The sequence below is a fragment of the Nothoprocta perdicaria genome, unplaced genomic scaffold (assembly GCF_003342845.1).
Source record: "Nothoprocta perdicaria isolate Ctin4 unplaced genomic scaffold, notPer1 scaffold_349, whole genome shotgun sequence".
Classification (NCBI taxonomy): domain Eukaryota; kingdom Metazoa; phylum Chordata; class Aves; order Tinamiformes; family Tinamidae; genus Nothoprocta; species Nothoprocta perdicaria.
The window spans coordinates 311,432-328,215 of record NW_020455587.1 but is presented as its reverse complement, the minus strand read 5'-3'; the positions used below and the strand labels follow the sequence as shown (position 1 = coordinate 328,215).

The 16,784-nt window shown below is 36.5% G+C and overlaps 1 protein-coding gene across 6 annotated transcripts in view; it reads left to right on the top strand.

The window, feature by feature from the left end:
* PTPRK (protein tyrosine phosphatase, receptor type K) overlaps positions 1 to 16,784 on the top strand; it is a 293,985-nt gene that overhangs the window by 261,215 nt on the left and 15,986 nt on the right. For 2 of the 6 annotated variants that reach the window (XM_026044053.1, XM_026044054.1), the window contains exons 16-23: positions 3,395 to 3,555; positions 5,661 to 5,696; positions 8,708 to 8,719; positions 9,929 to 10,113; positions 11,853 to 11,940; positions 12,664 to 12,740; positions 12,938 to 12,955; positions 15,355 to 15,391. In XM_026044053.1, coding sequence (XP_025899838.1) covers positions 3,395 to 3,555; positions 5,661 to 5,696; positions 8,708 to 8,719; positions 9,929 to 10,113; positions 11,853 to 11,940; positions 12,664 to 12,740; positions 12,938 to 12,955; positions 15,355 to 15,391 — 614 coding nt within the window. The remainder of the gene's footprint in view (positions 1 to 3,394; positions 3,556 to 5,660; positions 5,697 to 8,707; positions 8,720 to 9,928; positions 10,114 to 11,852; positions 11,941 to 12,663; positions 12,741 to 12,937; positions 12,956 to 15,354; positions 15,392 to 16,784) is intronic. The other 4 variants (XM_026044058.1, XM_026044056.1, XM_026044055.1 and 1 more) reach the window with 3 other exon arrangements.

Here is a 16,784-nt window from a genome sequence, read left to right as displayed (position 1 = left end):
AAAGAAAAATAATCTTTATAATTTTAGTAAAGTCGTATTACTATTTACCTCTTATTAGTGTCAGGTTTGAAAAAAATTGCTTGTGTCATTGTTACTGTTATTCCTAACTTTTTTTTTTTAAAGGGATATTGTATTTATTACTGTATATTGAGACTTATGCTTTTTGCTGGTTTTTCCCATAACATTTTAATTGATTGTAATCATGATTTAATTTCCATTATGGTTCACGGTGACACATCACACTAAAAAAAATCTGTTCTAATGGCTATCTCATTCATTAGCTAGATAACTGCTTGTAAATCACACATTATTCTTAACATGCTGACTGGAAGTGATCCTACACAGCACTTTTACTATGCAAATCGTAGGCAGGTGTCAGACCTTTATAAACAAGTCTCTGTCTTGAGACTTGGAAGACTTGGAGACAATGGAAGAGCAACACATCTGCTGCTCCAGGCAGCAACATTTTGGGACTTACTTTTTACAGGAAGGTCTGTTGCAAAGAGATCCTCATGTGATGCTTATGAGGAGCTCTGCACACAGATTTTAAAGCATGAGTCTTAACTATATAGCATCGGTTGGAAGAAGTTTTGATTCAGCGTAGCAAAGCTGAATCACTTTGTGCGTCAAGTAAACGGTTTTGGTGAGAGCTGCAATGATTTTGGCTCTGACTGAGCAAAGCAGTTGCATACATGCTTAATTTTAAATAAGTGCATAAGCTCTTGACTTCAGAGAAGGATCTAAGAATGCACTCAAGTACTTTGATGGTGGTGTCTGATAATGATGCTCTTCCACATTTTTAAGCAGATTACTTGACTTCTTTAAATAAACTTAAACCCAAAAAAGCTAAGCTGCTAAGCCTAGCTAACTGCCGGTCCCTGGTTTATTGTAACAAACTATTATTTCCTTGTTAAATAACAATTGCTTCAGCTAGAGATAATTAACTGCACAGTTTCCTATGGTGATGGAGCACTTCTCCCCTCTAGCTCCCACTGAACCACCCACCTGCACAGGTTTGGGCAATTGTATCCTTTGGCACATAMTGGGAATCATTTACACTTCCGTCAGCCTCTGGGATACACGTAATGATCCATGTGCCGAATGAGGGAACAGAAAAAGCCCTTAAAAGAAGAAAGGAAAAAAAAAAAAGAATAAAAGCCAAATCCTTACAGTTCCCAATGTTGGGTTACTGTGCTGGAGCACAATAGGCCTTTGGGGAGGGTGAAGCAGAGCCTAAGAATTAGAAACTAGCTACTCTAATAAGCTAATAACTTGAAAGTATTAATGGCTGTTGATTTATTTAGCATAGCTAGCAAGTTTTTGTTACAAAGTGATGCTTCAAAGAGGGGCTTAATGCAGTTGAGAGATGAGATGTAATAGCCCTTTTGTTCCATTCCTGAGGTGGCTTTAGGCAAATAGGATCTTTCCAAGTAAGCGAAGCTTTCAGTGTATGGAGAATATCTGAAGGACTTTGAAACTTTAAAAACAGTCTGCACTAGAAATGACAGTTTTGTGAAGGCTTTGATAGTATTAGAACCCAGTTATAAAGCACAAGCAGCTTCCGTTTAGGAAGTTCTGTTTGTATTYGTTTGAAACCTTTGTTCAACCAGAGTACCGTTTAAACCAAAATTTATAAAGTATTCTAAAGATGAACATCTGGAGTAAATGTTATAAAATGTAGCATTTATGGGGAGGGGTATCCACCTACCACTCACTTTTCACTGAACAACTAATATATACAGAATTCTTTTGTATAACACAAGGCTTTGGAGAAAAATAATAGGTTTAGAAATCACCTTTGATATTTCTGTACTGTTAAGTAGTAATTAACCAAGTAGTCAATCTGTAAAAAGCTAAAAAGCATCATTCATGAAAGATTAATGAAAGAATATTCATTCTCAAGCATGTCTTACTTTGTTCATCTATAGCCTACTTTGTGGCCCCTGTGTTGAACCAAGATACTTAAACAAAGAAACAGCCCTTTAAAACAGAGGGAAAAAATGTGCAAAACAAAGTGTTCCCTGCTCAAAAGAGCAAGTCATTTCACTGTTTTCTGTGGATATCCCAGGATGTGAAAAATGTATGAATTGACTATTTATCCTAGTGGTCTTTTTGTCTGTTATTAGAAGACTATTAGAARTTATAAGAGAATACAAGAACTAGCAGTCCTTTTAACCAGAGAAATGTGAGATGAACACTTAACAGGTTATTTGATTATATTTTATGCAGGAAAAAAAAAAAAGTCTCATGAAAGTAGGCTGCACTTTAAAGATACATTTTTGAAAATGTATTATTTTCAGTAAATATTCTCTCCTGTGTGATGTCCAGTTTATCCAAATAAGCAATTTGGTTATCTAGTACGTTGCACTCAGATCTCCAGATGAAAATAGGAAGAAGGGATTAAGAATTCAAAATATACCCAACCTAATATATGTTACTAATTCTTGAAGAACTACGGTGAACTCTAATATTTTTCTGATGAGTACCTTATACTACTTGAGAYATGTTTTTTCAAGAGTGTTAGGCTTAAAATGATAATTAAAGTCTACTGCCTGCTTCGATGTGACTTCTAAGGACAGTGGAAGTCACTTCCAGTTCTTCATCAAAAGGAAGGAACTGAGAGAGATTTCCTAAGACTGCACTTTCAGGGTCCTGCCTGTTAATCTGGAGGTTTCGTTATACAGCTTAGCATGGTACTGATGTAGCTGTGATAAATTCAGAGTAGAGTCTGTAAAATGGTCCCAAACTGTGTGGTAGACTTTTTAAAATCTTTTTTTTGTAAGAACAAAGGCTTTGTGTCAGGAACAAAGATGATATGATATCACATGATCTCTTGCATGCCAGATAGGAGGAACGACTTTTGATGTGAAAAGTAATATATTTCCCTACTGAATAATTATGTTTGTTTTATTGTTTCTTAGTATTTTTTGGCTAACAAAGTAATTTAGATGGTTAAATGGTTTCTTCCTAATAAGGAAAGCAAGTGGAGCGAATTATCCATTTATAAAATCAAAACACAGTTTTAAATGGAAATTGTTGATAAAACTGTACGCACAGATGCTTCTTATTTATCATTTCAGTTAAAATGTAATTATATTCTCTAATTTGTTTATATCGGTATAATTACTCTACAGGAAGAAAAATATTACCAGAGTACAGTAGTTAGAAATTTCATTGCAGCGTTTGTGTGTGTAAAAGAAACATATGATCATGAACTCTTTTATAGCAGGATACGTAGTTTTATAACTCTTGCACTGGAAAATGCCTGCCCATGAAAATCAGCCAGACTTTGCAGTCCCTCTTGTTCACTCAGGACCATAGATGATTACTATTGTCAGCTTCAACATTTCGTCAAAAATTAAGGTGCTTTGGGTTTTTTTTTTTGGCTGGGCAGCAAACTTGCTAAGAAGCGCAAAGATGCTATGGGGACCACTCGACAAGAGATGACACACATGGTGAATGCGATGGACAGGAGTTATGCTGACCAGAGCACCCTGCATGCAGAAGATCCCCTTTCAATCACATTTATGGACTCTCATAACTTCAGCCCCAGATGTAAGTACAACAGTGACAAATATTCTAGAGTGCACTTGCATGTTGGAACAGGGATAGCGATTTATTCTTCATTCTCAGGAAATGATTCTAAACTCTATGCATTATAGGAGATCTGATAAATGCAGAAGTTGGATTTGAATGTTCAGATATTATCTGTGTTAGGATATGGTATATTTGCCTTATTTGAGTATGCATGGATACTATTTCAGGAAGCATTCTAGTAAATTCTGAAGTGCCATTTTCCCTCATGGGCATATTTAATATCAACTTATTAAATATTGCTAGTTTACATAATGTCTGCAATGAATAATAATGTGAAGGCCAAATTAAATCTTTTACTTTTGGCAGTCAGGATATTTTAACAGAAGGAAACTGCCAATTTTTGTTGCCATTTCCTTGAGTTTAAGAACAAGCTTGTTGCTATATCTTCAAATTTACTCTGCATTTGCATTACTTTGCTGTGAACTTGCCAGATGTCTGTTTTTCACAAAGGCAGTTCGGGTTTGTGAATGCTAAATGGGACAGAGCTACCATTTAAAACATGCAGCTACACCTGCCCCTCAGCATCCACAGCACGGCTTGCACAAAAGCAGGGTACCCCATTGACACCCGCTGAGTAGCTTGGCCTTTGCGTGTGGGTTCCCTCCACGACTCTGCTGTGGAGGGGCAGGAATCAGGGCTTCCCCCAGCAGTGCAGACTTGTGTGCTTGGCTTTAAACACATCTAAGCAGATACTGGTTTGGGAGTGGGATACTTCCCCCCTCTCCCATCTCTTCGCTCTTGTCCTTCACATGAGCTGATTCCTTCCATTAAAGACTTAAGTTCTTTCCTTATTGCTATATTGGTATAAGAGAAACCCAGTTTGGAGGATTGTTAAACTCCAGGTTATTGAAGCTTAACAAACTACAGAGTGGTAATTTTTTCAAGTATCGATTATAAATGGGAGTTTAGTATCAGCCTGTGTAGAGCAGATGGATTTAAGTTCTCCTAATAGTTTTTGTGCACAGTTTTGGCTAGAACTATTTGAAAATTCTCCACAGTTTGATGTCTCATTGGCACTGAAATTTGCAGGGACGTTTTTCCAAAGCCAGTTCACTTTGGATTAAGCTCTGGTAGATCCCAGGCAAAGTATCCATTGGGAGCCACTGTGGCTATTAGCGAGCCAGGGCTGCCAGGCGCTTCGGCAGCCTTCTGCACAGAGTGGTGTGAAGCCAAGAGCTCATGAACCTCAGCCACCACAGCTAGCCTGGCTGATTGGCCAAGGAGTTTGACACCACTGATTTCCAGCTTCCTAGGTATGTGCTTTTTTTGGTGTTCCAGGATTCAGTTCTGCTGACTGTCATCTGTTCTGGGGCAAGGAACCCTTCAGGCTTCCAGGGTTTCCTGCTCTGAGACAAATTAGGAGACAGAAAGACTGAATTAGGAGACAGAATACTACATAGAGTTAAATTTTGTCTCAGAGAGGCTTTCTTTTTGTTGTTGTTGTTCCAGATTAGAACAAAACTGAATTCTGGGTTCTGTCATTCCAGTCTAAAATGACATATTTTTCTCTGCATGGCTCTTGCTATGAAATGAATGATAAAATTCTATAGATTTTCCTCAGACATCTACATCTGTATATCTGTGTTTTTTCCTATATTCATCAGGAGAAATATCTTCCGTATTTAACATAGAAAAGATATTAACTGTAATTATGTATATAATTTTCTGAACTACATGGAATACATTAAAGAAATACCATCTTATTTAAAGCTGAATTGTTCAAATATTATGTGAGAGGATAGGCTGAATAGAAAATGGGTTGGTTCTGTGAATGCAAAGCTTTACTGTGAAGCAAAAAAACAATAGTAAAGGAGGAGCGCTTTCGGAAACTAGAGTGCATATGATGTCTTTTTTATTCTGTTTCACAAAGAATCCCTAAGTCTTTATTCTTCTCTTATTCAGGATGCATTCTGGAACTCTGTATTCATTCTGTTTTTCTGTTGTAACAAAATTAATGAGATTTTATTATCATTTGGAATTTTATTCCAAGTACAGTGCTTTTGTGGTCAAAAATAGACGCATGGAGGGTAATGTATTTCTTCATGAGCTTTGTTTTCCTACAGTGCCCAATGATCCACTTGTGCCGACAGCTGTGTTAGGTGAGGACCCTAGTCCTTCATTACCCATTCCTGCATGAGTTTCATTTCCTTGCATGGTTGAATGTTGAAACAGCTCATTTTATGTAAAAGATAGCTATGCTGTTGTCCGACAATATTCAACTCAATGCTCAGCTTATCAATTCCGAAATAAACTTAGAATGCTTTATTCTAAAAACATTGTCTGTTCTTATTAAKAAATTATTCCTAGTCAGTGATAACTGAAGAATAGATGAAGAAATAGGTAAAATAATTTTTAAAAAAATATTTCACACTAAAATATTTCATCCATCCTGAAGCTTTCTAAGTAATTGTAGAGGAACTGATGTGAAAGTAAAACTCTCCTAAAAGACAGATATAAATAAAATGCAGGCAGATATTATTATTTGGCATATAATGTTCAAACGTAACAAGAATGAGAAGAAATAAAGAAAAAAGGGTCGAAAATGCTGTTGTGTCCAAGAAGATATGAAACAACAACTTTATTTGTAAATTCTTTAGAAATATTCCTGTACTGGTATGTTAATTTTGCATTTTAATTGACTATAATTAGGAAACTTTCTCAACCTTGTAATTACTTAAAAGGAAGAACAGATGCTGGGAGTGGCCAGTCACTTAATTACTCTGTCACATATAACACTGAATGCATTTGTTTAAAGATTTTCTTTTAAAAAGTGCAAAGGTGCCAATGGAATTTGTACCAAGATTCTTGGTGTCATAAGTATGATGAATAGTATATAATCAAGTGTTAAATTTCAGACAGTTACTGAGGTTACTTTAAAGTAAAAAATGAATGTCAAGAAGTGAGCATGAATATAAACTAAGCCTGGATATTAGAGTCCTAGAGATAAATCTTAAAGGGTTGAGAAAACTTAACCCCTCCTCTCATCCTATCCTCTGGGAGAGTACACCGGTAATCTACACTGCTCCTGACAATTGTCTAAGTGGTTTTAAAAAATTTTAGTGAAAGAATTGTGTTCTTGCAGTGGTATGTTCCAGTGCTGTTCCCCCCCCCTTAAAGGTTCTCCTAACTAGACTAATGTAGACTAATCCTCATTGCTATCAAATGAGCCATTTCCTTTTAACAGACTTATAGAAAATATAGAGAACAATACATTGCTTCTCTTCTAAGAAAGCCTTTCAAGTGTGAAAGGCTTTCATGTTCTTTCCTGTCTCTCAGTTGAGTTAAACAGCTGTTTTAGCCATTATCGTATAGGTGATGCTTTTTATCATTCTTTTCCTCTGAACACTTTCTAACTTGTAGCTCTAAGTCTTAAACTGTTGATGCCCAAGTCATGGGTATTTCTCCATGAGAAGCCTCAGTACTGAGCAGAGTGGAATAGTTGCCCTCGTATTCTACCTAGAAAGCCCTCATTACCTGAAATGTATTTTGTCCTTTTTTACGGCAGTTGTGTTGCTGACTCGTGCTGAACTTGTGGTCCGCTAAAATTCCAGTTATCATTAAGTAGTCTGTTAGTCCATTTTGTAGCTGTATATTTGAGCTATTTCTCTTCCCTGTATATGTCATGTTACRTTCTGTTTAATTTAAGCTCTTGATTTTTACATTGTTTCTCAGATAATTAACATCTAACTTCTAAATCTGATCTTGTAACTTGTGAAGTGCTTGTGGTGCCTTCCCACTCAGTGCTCTCAGCCCATTTTTTCACTAAATTGTCTGTCTTGTTGTCCAAGTTATGGATAGGTCAGAGTAGACTCAGGAGGAGCCTTTGGAGATATTCTACAGAGTCCCTTGAGTGATAACAAATCTTTTTTTTTGTTACTTTGTGAATTAGTCTTTTGGTCTTATTCAAACTGGTGCATACTCACAGTGTAGAAGTTTTAGTAAGTCTGTGTGACACTCACGTCTTTTGGCTAATGTTGCAAATTGTATTTTCATGATTTTAATATATGTCAAGTACGTTAGTGCATTAAAAATTATAAAAACTTATTAGCAGTTAGATGCTAAAGCATTCAAATTTGGAGACCAAAACAAACCAACTAGGTAGATTAAGAAGAGTTTATGAAGAAATATGAAATGACACGGTTGCCTGAAAGAGCAGAGGATTAGATATGAATTACGAATACTTTCAAAATTATTAACCAAGTGATTAATAGTTAATTTTAAAATGGGTCTTTTCCTGAAATGCATGTATGGCGTCTCATATGCTTTAGCATTGTTTTAGGCACCTAAAATTGGCATAGGTAAAGTCCAGTTGGCATAGGTAAAGATGCTTGTAACACTATTCCTAGGTTGCATGTAGCCTATGTGTGTTTTTTGCAATGCAGAAGTTAAATCTGTTGGCTCTACGATGTGACAGGCAACCACATAGAAAACCCTTGGAGTTAGTTGAAGAAAAGTTTAATAGTTCCTGTTYGTATTTCCATCTGTTGKTGGTGGTGGTGTTTTGTGTGTGCTAGTCTAGAGATAAAAGCAAAACATTGCTTGTTAGAAGAGAGAAAGTTTTCCTTAAGGTTGACTGAAACGGTGGATAGAGCAGACAGGCTTTTGGGGCTTCTTTGCAGGGGTAGCCCATAAAGAAGGGGTTGGTAGCTTTAGGTTTGTTCCTTTTGAACTAGATCAGTGGGCCTGTTCTTCTCCATATTCATTTTACTTTGTTGAACATCCCAATACAGTKTCCATCCGTTTTTATTTACAGATGAGCAAACATTTATGGGCCCTAAATTATAGCAAATCTTGTTTTATATGGAGTTGTTATTACTTTGTCGCTGTACTAGATTTCATTTTCTTCATTTTTAGGTTATTAATGTTGTACTCCATTATATGTGCATTAGCAGTAAGCTAGTATGACAATTTTGCTTTTCCCAAGTCCCTATCACCACACTGATGGCATAATGTGGCCCTTAATTTTTAAAGCTGCTTTCATTGTTACCTATTGCGAAGCTTTAACAACTTTTAATGTCATTTTCCGTTTAGTAATTTTCTAATATAGTCCTAAAATAAATTTCTTAYGTTCTGTTCACTCATTATTTTTTGCTGCTTCAATGGGTTAAAGTGCCTATTACTGGTAAGTACACTGCAAGGAATGGGGAGAACTGCCAATGCTGAGGCTGTTTGAAATGTGTTTGATTTCATATGTGTAACATTACTATAAGAAGTGACTGGTACATGTCACTCATGTTATTAGGCAGTTTAATGAGGCATAAATGCACTGAATTTAGCAATTTATGTGACAGTTCAAAGAGTCAGGTTACTTAGTAGGAGCTCTTATTTCATACAGCATTAGCAAATTTTGCATTTTCGGCAACATATTAGAAAATCCAACCTTGGGCTTTCTGTTTTCTTCCTAGAGTGTTTTACTTTCTACTCTGAGCTCTTTGGAAGGAAAATGATGGACTGATTGCAGAATAGCTATCATATGAGCAGAAGTGTTTGAGGGGTCACATACCCACTTCTCATTTCTGTAGTTATTTTCCAAAAAAAGTTTTCTATTAGATTTTTTTTCTTCCTGTGTAAAGTCATATGAATTGTTGATTGCTCATAAAAAAAATATGTTTCTTAGAAGGAATTGATTAAATGTGATCATTTTAAGCAGTTTTGACATTCAGTTTTGATTAAGAGGATTAGTAGAACATAAGACATAGGAAGAGAGTTCATTCTTCATGCTGAGTAAAAGCTGCAGGTGAATTCAAAACACATATTTTTCTAGTTTTGTCTCCACTTTCTTCATTCATTCTTTATTTAATTTTTCTATTAAAGGATTAAAATGACTACTCTGGAGTATTTATTCTGCTTTCCAAATGGGAGATGAGAGTGTTCTGAAGTCCTAGCATAATTGCTTCTGTTTTTCACTGCAATCTCAATTTACTGTTTGTTGGCTTTAAACAAATGATGTGCTGACACCACTATGGAGTTATTCTAATTTATTGCTTAAGGTGCAGTATTGCTGTTGATACATGCTAGCTGTAAAAAAGTTACTTTCAGGTGATAGAGACTGGAGTTCTCAAGTGCATGAACGTCGTAAAGTTCGGTAGTTTCAAATAAATTGCCCTTTAGACATCTTTATTACTGGATGAGAAATTGCAAACTTTTTGTGTGAGTTTGCAGTTAAATTCCTTTATGCACATTACGGTATTTATATGCTGGGCAGCAGTTTGCATTCCCATAAATCAGACATGTTTTTCAAGGAAGAGGCTTGAAAATAGCTGTTGACATGTAGGGCAGCAGTTGCCATTGCCATGCTGGTCCCTAATGCATTGATTTCTTGTAAATGTAGATGAAAATCACACTGCAACAGCAGAGTCCAGTCGTCTTCTGGACGTCCCCCGTTACCTCTGCGAAGGCACCGAATCCCCCTACCAGACAGGGCAGCTGCACCCTGCCATCAGGGTGGCCGATCTACTGCAGCACATCAACCTGATGAAGACTTCTGATAGCTATGGATTTAAAGAGGAATAYGAGGTGAGATCTGGAGCGGTTTGCTTGCAAATTGTTCTGTGAGGAAAAATCCCTCAGAAAGGTCCGACTTTTTGTTTGTATTGGGTTACAGAAGAATGCAACCAAGTGTATTGGGATGAATGGACAAATAAAGATAGATAAGCAGGCATTAGATTCTTTGATATGTAACCCAAGAATGAAGGAGTGAGTGGAGTCCCAGTTGTCTGAGACTCTGCAAGTTATAAGTGCCTGGAGATGACGCTAACTTTAATGAATAGAAGACTATTATAAATATTATAGGAGCTGTTATAAGAAGCTGACACTGTTTGTCACCATGTTTTAGTTGAAACATTGCAATTAATTATGTGAGCTCTCCTACCGCTTTTCAGTGTAGGTCGTCTGGATTAGATTAAATTGGTGATKTAGCCGTTTTTGCACTGCTAGAAGCTCTCTAGTGATTTATTGCAACAGTTTGATTGGTAATACTGAGACTGAACTCCATCTAAGAAGCAGAAAGAAGTGCTGAGGGCAGTAACTTCTTATAAAGTTCTAATGAGACCTGCCTTATTTTAAAAATCAAAACAAAAATTTCCCAGCACTGAAGGTGGAAGATGAGTTCAGGTTCCCTTCAGTTCTGATCTCTGGATCTGTTGAGATTCTGCAAGGTTGCAACACGAGGCAGTACACACAGTAAAGTGTGTGCCATGTGTGACTGCCTAGGTCACATGCAATACAGCTAGGTTTTGAAATGAGTTTTATCTGAGTAGATAATCTGTTGTGATTCAGTGTGGAATCTTCTCTCCTTCCTAAAGCTCTCTCTCCTGTAACATTAAAACTGTAAAGACTGGAATAAATAGATGTGTGCTTTTAAAATAAGATTATTTTATTTTCCTCTTGTTACTTAAGTACACTTCCTTATGCTCTGCCTCACTGTAAGGCTGAGTGCAAGTATCAGCTTGGGGGAAGTATTAAGCCAGGGGTGAAAATTGTCCCTAATTTCCTTTAAGGTGTTGCCTACTTTCTGTTTCTTGTATAACCACTCATGGCATCTTTGGCCTGACTTGGGCTTCTGACAGCACATTAAAGTTTTGTTTCTATGGCTATAACATAATGTGTGAAATTAGCCTTTGTAGATCAGGATGACAGCACACCTGGGAGGAGAGAGAATTATAGACTGCAAGAGTTGTAAAATATCTGTGGGCAAATGAAGGAAAAGCTGAGGAGGAATAAACATTTCCTCTGTCATTAACGGGACATCAAACTCTTAGAACATGTAGAATTATTTTGCTACTGGCTGGAGGAAGGGATATATAGGAAAACAACATGAGGAATACATATTTGCAGAGGAGGCTKTCAGATTGCTTTACAGGAAGAAAAGTTGAACAATTTGAGGAAAGCAGTGCAATATTGTACCATATGGGCTAATATATTGTGGTATCTTGTTAAGGAGGGTCTACTTGTGTTTCTCAATTTACTGTTTTTCTCGCCTAATGGGGATATCCAGGTATGTCCAACATACCACCAGTTCMAGAGTCTGAAATCCCCCCGGAGTCCATCAGCGACTGACTCTGGAAGTTTTAATGAGAGAAGTTCTCCCTTTTGCTGTAACTGCATTTCTGTATCATGGCGCAGCCTGGGTGGCCAAGGCAGATAAGCAAAACTGAGGCTTCCTTTATGGCAGAGAAGTTCTTTTAACCTGTGTGTTCATTGTAGTGAAAAGTTAACCATCTCAACGTTTTCTTTCTGAACTTTTTTATTTATAGAGTTTTTTTGAAGGACAGTCGGCTTCTTGGGATGTTGCTAAGAAGGATCAAAACAGAACAAAGAACCGCTATGGAAACATCATAGCATGTAAGTGTCAGCGCTCTTGCTTTTACTGATGCATGTGGTCATGTATTACTTGAGCACTGTTCTTTTCCTTGAAAAATGTGTGGTGACATACTGGCTTACCACCTCAATCAGGGGAGAGGGACAGTGCCTTTTCCAGCTTTCTCGTTGCTCTTCAGACAGTTATGTTAGTTCATCTTTCTTCCTCTTTTAATTTGGAMTGGAGTTCACATTTTTATCTCCGTCTTACAAGCTGTGGTGAACATGTAGAAGTGACAGCGCTCATTTGGATGCTAATTCTGTGGTAGTTTTCTGCAGGTATAATTTATTTCAGGCTATTCTGACTGCTTCAAAACTTTTCATGTTTTCTGTGATTTATAGCGGATGTGATTTATGTGATTTATAGCTGATACATCTGAATTGCAGCCATTTAAAAGTGGTGTGTTTTACGGAGGCAAWGAACATCAAAGAGCTCTGGCTCCTGTCTTTAGGCATAAAGTCTCAATAGTTCAGATTCATCCTCTGGGATAAGGCGGTTTATTACAGTTTTACAAAGGGAATTGAACGTATAGGAATGAAGTTATGGGAGAAACTGCTGAACTGGTGGTGCTACCTGTTATTCAAAATCCAAGTGGTTGAAAGCATGTTCCTGATAGCTACTCTATGACTTTTTTTTCTTATTCCGTAATATCTCACTTAAAAGATCACAGGTAGGAAACACACCATCACRGCTTTTGTTGTTTACAGATGACCACTCCAGAGTGATTTTGCAACCTGTTGAGGATGATCCATCTTCAGATTACATTAATGCCAACTACATAGATGTGAGTGGATTGTATGACTTTTTCTCTTTCATTTTGCCACCTTCTCTCTATGTGAAACTTTTTGCATGATATGCCTAAAAATTAATTGAAAGCTTTCTTTTATTAAGAACAAAATGTACACTTTCCTTGTTCTACGTCCTAGTACTCACTGACATTGTTGTGCTTTCTTTCACATCTGACTTTGGTTTGGGCTGTAGATTTGGCTGTACAGGGATGTAAGTACCACTATATGTGAATAACAGCATCCTATTGTAAATATTTAATATAGATATTGTTATTGATTATTTTTATCACTAGATATCCATGCATGCCTCATCTAATTTCTCATCTGTTCCTTTAAGAATGTCCTTTTCTGTGAATATTTTTGTACCTGTTTTGAAAAGATTATTTAGACTTTTAAAATATCTCTTAATCTTGTTAGATAAATGAGGTGTATCTCTGTGTTAAAGAAAATTTGCTGTTCAATTATTTTTTATGTTTTTGGTTACAAGATTTTATTTTCTCCTCTCCTTTGTATGTGAGAAGCTGGATGGTATGCTGTACTGTAGTTTTTTGAAAATGTATCTTTTGAAGTAGTTGTAATATATACGTTTGGGAAGAGGGTTTGTTTTTTGTCTGTTTTGTTGGAAAGGTTTAGCAATGTAGACAAACTGAACTTTTAGCTGGTGTTTGTGTTCAGGTGCCAATTTGAATATTACAAAATGTATATACACAAACATATATATAATATTTCAAAGTAAGAGAAATTTCATGTTTTCTGCTGCAGAAAACTCTTCTCATATTTGAAATCTCATACTTCAATTAAAATGTGAATTAAAAGAAAAAAATGATAGGAAATTCGAACAATTTCTGCTCTGTTTTGATTAACAAAATATAACTTTATCTGTCTGTGGAATTCAAAGTAGTTTGGAAAATGGTGAAAAGGCTAGTGGAGTGRTCTCAAACACATGGCCTTTGTTACTTTTCTTTATAATTGCACCTTATTAGATTTCCTGTCCACTGTTGGTTTATAAATTAYTTGAGACCCTCTAGATCCTGAAAAATAAAAAAAATGAGGTACAGGTATAGCACTGACTTCTTATTTTGATGTTTTTATATGACAGTTTCTGTGAGGTGTAGGCCCATGATGTTTTGCCTGGTGCTTTAAATAAGAAAAATCTGCCTGATCTGTAATAATTCCAGTTCCCTGAGGACATAGGTTTGCTTACTCAGGGGTAGATAGAGTCTCATTATAACCAGAGAAGAAGGCTGCAAGTTAAAACTGGCACTTTGCAGTGTTATAGTGGTACATTTACCTCATTCTGGGGTGTACTACTGAATGTAAAAGAGCGTAGCTCAGTACTCCACTTTCATAATTTGAAGTTGGGGCTTGATCTTGGGAAATCTAGGAGACAATTTTTAAGTAATTTGATGTAAACTTGGCCCCTTCTAAAGTCAAGAATAAGATACTCAGAAGGCTTTTCATAAGCCCCAGAGAAAGATGTTCTCACTCTAAACAGGATAATGAAACCGTCTGTGCTAAAAGGATATAAACACCTGGGGTACAGTGGCACAGTGAAATCTTTCAGTTTAGTAGCAAGAAATGAATGTGAAGACTCCATATCCCTTGCGATGCAGTATTTGAATCAACTGGCTTAGTAAAATCACAACCTAATAAACAATTGCAGTTATTTCTCTCACTGTGAAATTCTGTGTTGTTTATCATCAGCAATTCTAAAAGTTTTTTGTCTAAGTGGCTAATGTGATGCGGGCCCAGATCAAAATAGATTCTTAATGATCTCAAGAGCAGAATCTCTCTGTCTTGTAGTTTGTGTGTGGATGACTGACACTTAAATCTGCGCAATATAGCTGTGTGTGTGTGTATATATATATATATATATATATATATCACTAGCAGTGGAATATATCTAGCTAACTGGAAAGGCTTGGTTGTGTAGGGCCATCTATATATATGTATGTGTATATTCTTGTGTGTGTATTGTGCACGGTATAATACACACACAGTGCATATAGTGGTGCAGAAGATTCTGTTCCTGAAGGACCCTAATTTAGTGCCCGTATCACACTGTTCAGCTCTGSCATTGGAAGGACTTGTCCCTGCTATTTACAGCTTGGGAATATACCACTTTGTGCCTTGCAATAATTCTTTATTTATAAGAAAAGAAAAGGTGTGTATTAATTTCACATTTGTATGAGTTGGGAATGATAACTGACAATTGGAGATTGACTGTTCTGGAGACAAAGATAATTTATATTGAATTTTAAATAAATGACCCAATGTATTGAGCTGAGGAGATAATGTGAATACAAGACTAATTTATAGGGCTAGTCACCTGTCTAGAATCCCCCCCCAGTACACTACAGTGTCTGTTCCAGTCAAATGTTATTTCCATTTTATCTGTTGCCATTCGAGACCTATTTAGCATTAACAGTCTTCTTGTTTTCCTTTTTTYTTTTTTTTTTTTTTTTTTGGTTTTGAGCTTCATGCTGCTCTTAAATATTGGTTTGTTCTGAAAGGTTGTCTAGAGCTAACAGTTCTGTAGTACGTTATGTTTTTATTTTTCCCATTCTGTTAGTATTATGGTATTCAAACCAAATTATATTGCTCTTCTAGGGATATCAGAGACCAAGTCACTACATTGCAACCCAAGGTAAGACTTGGCCAACATAAATCAAGTCTAATATGCATTTGCCATGACGTTCCGCAGAGTTTTGGTAAAATGGGAGTGTGTCGAAGTAAAGCATATCCAATACTATGAGTTGTCTTCTTACATTAGGGTAAATCAGTATGGCATGTTCAAATGGAATGTGAATGAATGCAAAAATTGCACTAATTTGTCATGTTAATTAGATATTGAGTAATTCTTTCAGTGATAAATTCAGTTGATAAAGTCAATAGCTACAACTGTAAATTCCAATTATGAAGATGAATAGAGAAATGAGGCACGTGAACAGAGCAGAGTTTCAACCTGCCTTGAGGCATTTTTTTCCTATGCTTTATTATTTCACTGATTAATATTTAGTCCAAAATTGAGACTGTGAAGATAGTAATGATAGAATTAAACACTATCTCAACAAATCTGGATAAAATAAGGCCACAGAGAAGCAAAGCCTTTCTGTAGACGTAAGAAAATATTTATAGTCTAACACCCTGATAAAAAAAAGCAGGGGCAGAAGTAAAATGTTACATTTCTGTGGAAGTTAGTCATGTATTTCTGATTAAATTTCTCAAAATGAGGTAAAACAAATAGTCTGGTCTAAGATTGCACAGAAGTTTTAGAGGCTATGAATTAAAACAAAAATAATTAGATTTAGATGTTACTTGATCTGTGAGCATAATCAGATAGCAGTCTGGAAATCTCTTGTTATTTGTGCCTTCAGTTGACTGAAGGTATTCTCGCAAAAATGCAAACTAAAAAGCCGTTATAAATCAAGAGGTTTAAAACTCTGCCCACATTTTCTTTATTTTTGCTTAAATGCTCTCTAGAAAAGTCTCCTTCTGGGGCAGTTAAGGCTACAGGTGTATTTGAAGATCTGTTTTAGTAGGTGGATCAGTTACATGTCACAGTGCATACAGGACATGCAAGTTTATTGCTGCCTTCCTTTGCAGCCTTTAACTTGGCATGAGAAGGAACCTACCTAAGTGTTCAGATGTGTTTGCGTTACACACACTGCTACACCGTGGTCTGAAGTGCTTATAGCAGTCCAAAAGCCACTGGCCCTCCGTGGGTGATTGGTACCTCTGAAGCAGAGCAGGAGGCAAAGCTTACACAAGCTTCCCATTTGCTTCACAGAAAAATAGTTGAATTAGTTAAAATACCATTTGGTGGTAAGCTTAAATGCCCTTCAGTGACTCTTTGTGCCTGCACACGTTGCAGGGAGAGAGGTGGGAAATGTATGCAATCTTTTCCACGGCCTTTCTCACTGTCATTTCTCTCCAGCCTTCAGGGACCATCTGAAGAAACTCCCCCTCAGCACATTATTTAATAAGTAAAACAAAATTAGAAACTTAACAATGTGTGACTGCATCTACAGTTGTGTCTG